Genomic DNA, 4,133 nt, shown 5'->3' with positions numbered 1-4,133 from the left:
CGGTGAGTTGCTTCCTCTCCGTGCAGCCTGACTTCTGACACAAATGCACGCATGTGGCTGTACTTGCTGTCGTACAGGCTGTAAACCTTGTTGAATGAACAGCAGCTGACAGGGGTGTTTTAGTTTTGTTGGCTTTGGTGGTCTGAACTGACGATAGATTGCTTTTGTCAACAGTGATCGCGCAATGTCTGGTTCGAAGGACGGTAGTAGCTGGGAAGGCAGTAGGCTGTCCCCAAAGTCGGTACTTGACCTCCCGTATCCTGATTTTATGTCGTGGATGGCAGCGATTAGGGTAGTGAGAGGAGCGGTGATGTCAGAGATGTTCATGCGGTCGCGCTACGATCCCACAGCAAACACTTCAAATCTTCTCTCATCCCGTTTGGAGAAGTTCTTCCGAGATAATCGCCAGACTATTAACTCGTATGAGAACAAAGTGCGCCTTAAGGACAGACTCCTCTCAACTCTCTCGCCAGTCTTTCCAAGTGAGTTTGGGCTAAACTGGTTCATTGGTAAGTTTTTTTAAGCGTCTCACATCTGTGTACACAGCTAGGCTATATGTCTCTTCATATGATTATTATCGATGTGCGCTTTGATGTAGCATTACTATTCTACATCGTTCCGCCCACTACTAAGCCATTGTGAATTCGCGTGTCAGTGGGTCTGAATTCCGTCCATCCCTGTACCAATGGTCAATCCTTTTACAATTTCACCCTGTTGTCAGCTGATTGACCAGTTTGGCGAATTAGTTACGCGGTGGTATATCAAGCGGTTTGCCTGTGGTGATATTTAAGCGTGTCTATCGTGGTTAATAAAGCTGTAAGTTATGTATCTTTAATTGACAGTTCACTTGTTCACGAATCCACAAACCTATGCTCCCTGTATGCATACACCCATCCATCCTGTATCCATCCATCCATCCACCGATCCATCTATCTATTTCGTGCCTTTGCCTCCATTTTGTAGCTGTTCGTCTACCTGTTCATTACCCAAGGTTGTGGTCTCCTCCGCCACTTGCTTATTTTTCGTTGAATTCTCTCCATTGTATAGACGCCAAGCTGTTTATTGTGGGTTCCTCAGCCAATGGTTTTGGATGGGATCAAAGCGACCTTGATTTGTGCCTTGTGATTGCGCCAGAGGAGGTGCGGAGTAAGGGAGGCGACCAGCCGGTGCTGGAGCAACTCACTCCTTTTTTGCGCGGATGCTGTGAGTCTTGGTTTCATCATTTTGTTTTATTTGTGAGGTGAATATCAAAGGATGAATTGCGCTTTGAGTGCGCTGGGTGCCATCCCCAAAGACGAAGTGAAGCAGCCTGCCCTACGATTGTTGAGGGGCATCGGCAGCTAGTTTCATGCAGAAGTTGAGAGAGGTGCTACGTAAATGTAGCAGAAGACTGTGAGGAGAGAGGAATGTAGTTTTTGCTCCTGGAATGCGTTCCTTGTGTAAAGTGAGAAGAAATGGCGTGCCTTTGTTAATGGCCCATTAGTGCCACTGCAGTGACGATAGGGTGTGCAGAAGGGCGTAGTGAGGCCTCTGTTGCAGTTGGGAGGGTAAGGAGGGGCGGATGGGCTGAATCACTAAAGACCGTAGATGCCTTCTTTTTTACCTACGTTAATCTCCCTGTAGGTTTTATCACGCGTTGTATGCTGATCCCTGCAAAAGTGCCAATTCTTAAGCTTCGTTGCCGCATATGGAGTTTTGACTGCGATTTGAACGTCAACAATGTGGTGGGCATTTACAATACTCACCTCCTTGCCATGTATGCTCGAGGTGAGACTATCTTTATTAATCTTTGTTGAAATCTCTCTTCACGTAGTGTTGGGGCAAAAATGAATCTGCGTTTACCCATGTTAATAAATCCAGGTTGGATAGGAAAAAGGCGTAGTTGTTGAAGTGTTCTATCGACTGCCGCTTTGTACTTGTTTGATTGAATTAAACGTAGCGTTTATCAGGCCTCAGGGTGTCGGTGATGGGTGTGATTATTGTGCGTGGTACTTCGCTTGTAAGTACAGGACTGATACGGTTGCGTGTGAGTGGAAGATGTAGTATTTCGTGACGGTTATGTTGATCTGGAGGAGGATCAGTGAATTATATGGTGTGTTGGGAGGTGTGCACACAATGGATGCAGTGGATCTGAGAAGTACGAATTTCCTCCTTAACAGTCGACCCTCGGGTGCCTCCACTGGGCGTGTTTGTGAAGCACTGGGCTCAAATGATGGACATCCATGGTGGCAGCATGGGGAGGCTGTCCACATATGCCCTGCTGCTGATGGTAATCCAATACCTGCAGTGTGGATGCTCGCCTCCTGTTGTACCGAATCTTCAGGCCCGTTTCCCCGTAAGTCGTTGTTTCACTGAGTTCACCTTACTATTTTCTGCCTATAGGTGGAGACGGATAGTCTATTGAGACTTAGAAATACTCGCTCTTTGTGTAAGGGTAGTTGATGAGTGGATCGGATATGTAATTGACAAAGTACTGAGGGATTTATGCTGGGACAGGAACAGCTTTTTTGAGGTCGTGGAAACCACTGGCATTGGAAAGGCTGTAGTCATTCTTCACCTAACGTTAGACAAGAATAAAGGGGATGAGATAATGTTAAGAGAAGTGGAATGCTTGTCCTTCGAATTAAATGAAATCTTCTCAAATGAGTGTGTCGGATGCATAGAATCCCACTGTGATTGTGACCACACTTCCTAGAAGAGACGTTGTGCTGCAGATGTGTACTTCTCCATATTCCTTCTACCACGGTCTGTATGCAGGAGACGTTGCCTCAGTGTATGTGGTCTGAAGGTCATTGTAATATTTGGCCAGGTGTGACTGCTACACTGACGTATATGCCATCTACATTCTCCACCTCTTGTAGAAGATTTTCGACTGCGCGCGTCCATTGGAGGAGGTGGATATGAATGCAGAGCTGCCGTGGGACGAGTTGCGCAGTGCCAACAGGTCCACGTTAGGCGAGCTCTTTGCCGGTTTCATCGTCTACTACACAACCTTTGATTTTGCCCGTTGGGCCATCTCGATTCGCAATGGGCGGCCCTTGGCCACGAATGTGGCAATTCAGCGTCTTCCATCTAACGAACAAGCCTGCAAGATCTTTGTTGAAGGTGAGTATAGGTGTTGTGAAAGAGGTTGGGATAGAGACCTGCCCCATTTAGTCACTCAATGCTGATTCGATGCTCCGCTTTGGAAGTGGAGTTGTGTCTGTACTGCTTCTTAGCTTGTGATAAGGCATGCTTCTCTTGACGTGAGCGAACACGAGGAGCAGAATGGGAGGCCATGGGAAGGTGTAGTGTCATGGAAGGCGTCTAGACGTAGCTTTGTAACTATGGTAGCTATTATTTTTACGTTTGTGGCTGGAATTGATATTGTTGACGAATATGGAAGAGGTGGCAGGTTGATGCAGCGTAGCGGTATCCTTGTCGCAGCGGTTATCACCGAGGCTCGTTTCACTACATGGTCTCGGGTGTAGTCGTCGTTGCTCCTCTTGACCACTGGTCGATCCTCATGCCTCTTATTTATTGGTGACAAGTCCTTTGGTGAAATGTAGTAATTGACGGGGTGGTGGTGAGCTTACTGAGGGAGGACTGCTGTCGACTCCGGTTTGGGGCATGTCGCGTTGGGCTGTAGGATAACATTCACCTGAACACTATGTTAGGTGGGTGAGACAGCGTATTCTTGTACTGTGGTGTGAATGGTTGCGTTGATGATCGTGTTGGAATTCGAGAGGTTGTCAAAAATTGACTGTGCTTGGGCGTCCTAATGCAGCGCGTCTGGATGGATTGAGTCATCAGCAGTGGGCGTCTTCCCACTCTGACACTAGAATCTTGGCAGTTGTCACCAATGTGGCCTTTGCACTGATGAAGGTTTGATTTGAAAGAAGTGTTTTTTTTTGTCACTTGTTTGTTCTCCCGTGCAGAACCCTGCGGTAAAGGCAACGTCGCACACACCGTCTCCGATGAGGCAGTGTTTGGAGCAATTCAACGAGCCTTCAAGTATTCGGCCAGCGTCCTACATAACCTTAATCTCCAGGATTCTTTCTGAGAGTGGTCGTCATCGTCGTCGTCATCCTTAACTTTGTCTGCATGCTTGTGTAGTTCTCACTCCCTTTTCTCCCCTCCTTCATTGACTTGCA

General features: G+C 47.3%; 1 protein-coding gene across 1 annotated transcript; it reads left to right on the top strand. All coding sequences in view use genetic code 11, as the record gives it.

The window, feature by feature from the left end:
* Positions 1 to 310: 310 nt before the first annotated feature.
* EGR_10025 (Poly(A) RNA polymerase GLD2) lies at positions 311 to 4,042 on the top strand (the record flags this gene model as incomplete). Its single annotated transcript, XM_024499274.1, has 6 exons — positions 311 to 509; positions 1,048 to 1,203; positions 1,624 to 1,767; positions 2,160 to 2,335; positions 2,862 to 3,105; positions 3,918 to 4,042. 6 exons carry the CDS (start codon positions 311 to 313, stop codon positions 4,040 to 4,042), a joined length of 1,044 nt encoding a protein of 347 aa, XP_024346312.1.
* Between the last annotated feature and the right edge of the window lie 91 nt (positions 4,043 to 4,133).

The sequence above is a fragment of the Echinococcus granulosus genome (genome assembly GCF_000524195.1).
Source record: "Echinococcus granulosus chromosome Unknown EG_S00184, whole genome shotgun sequence".
Lineage (NCBI taxonomy): Eukaryota > Metazoa > Platyhelminthes > Cestoda > Cyclophyllidea > Taeniidae > Echinococcus > Echinococcus granulosus.
The sequence above is the reverse complement of the archived record's forward strand: the minus strand, read 5'-3'. Positions and strand labels throughout refer to the sequence as shown.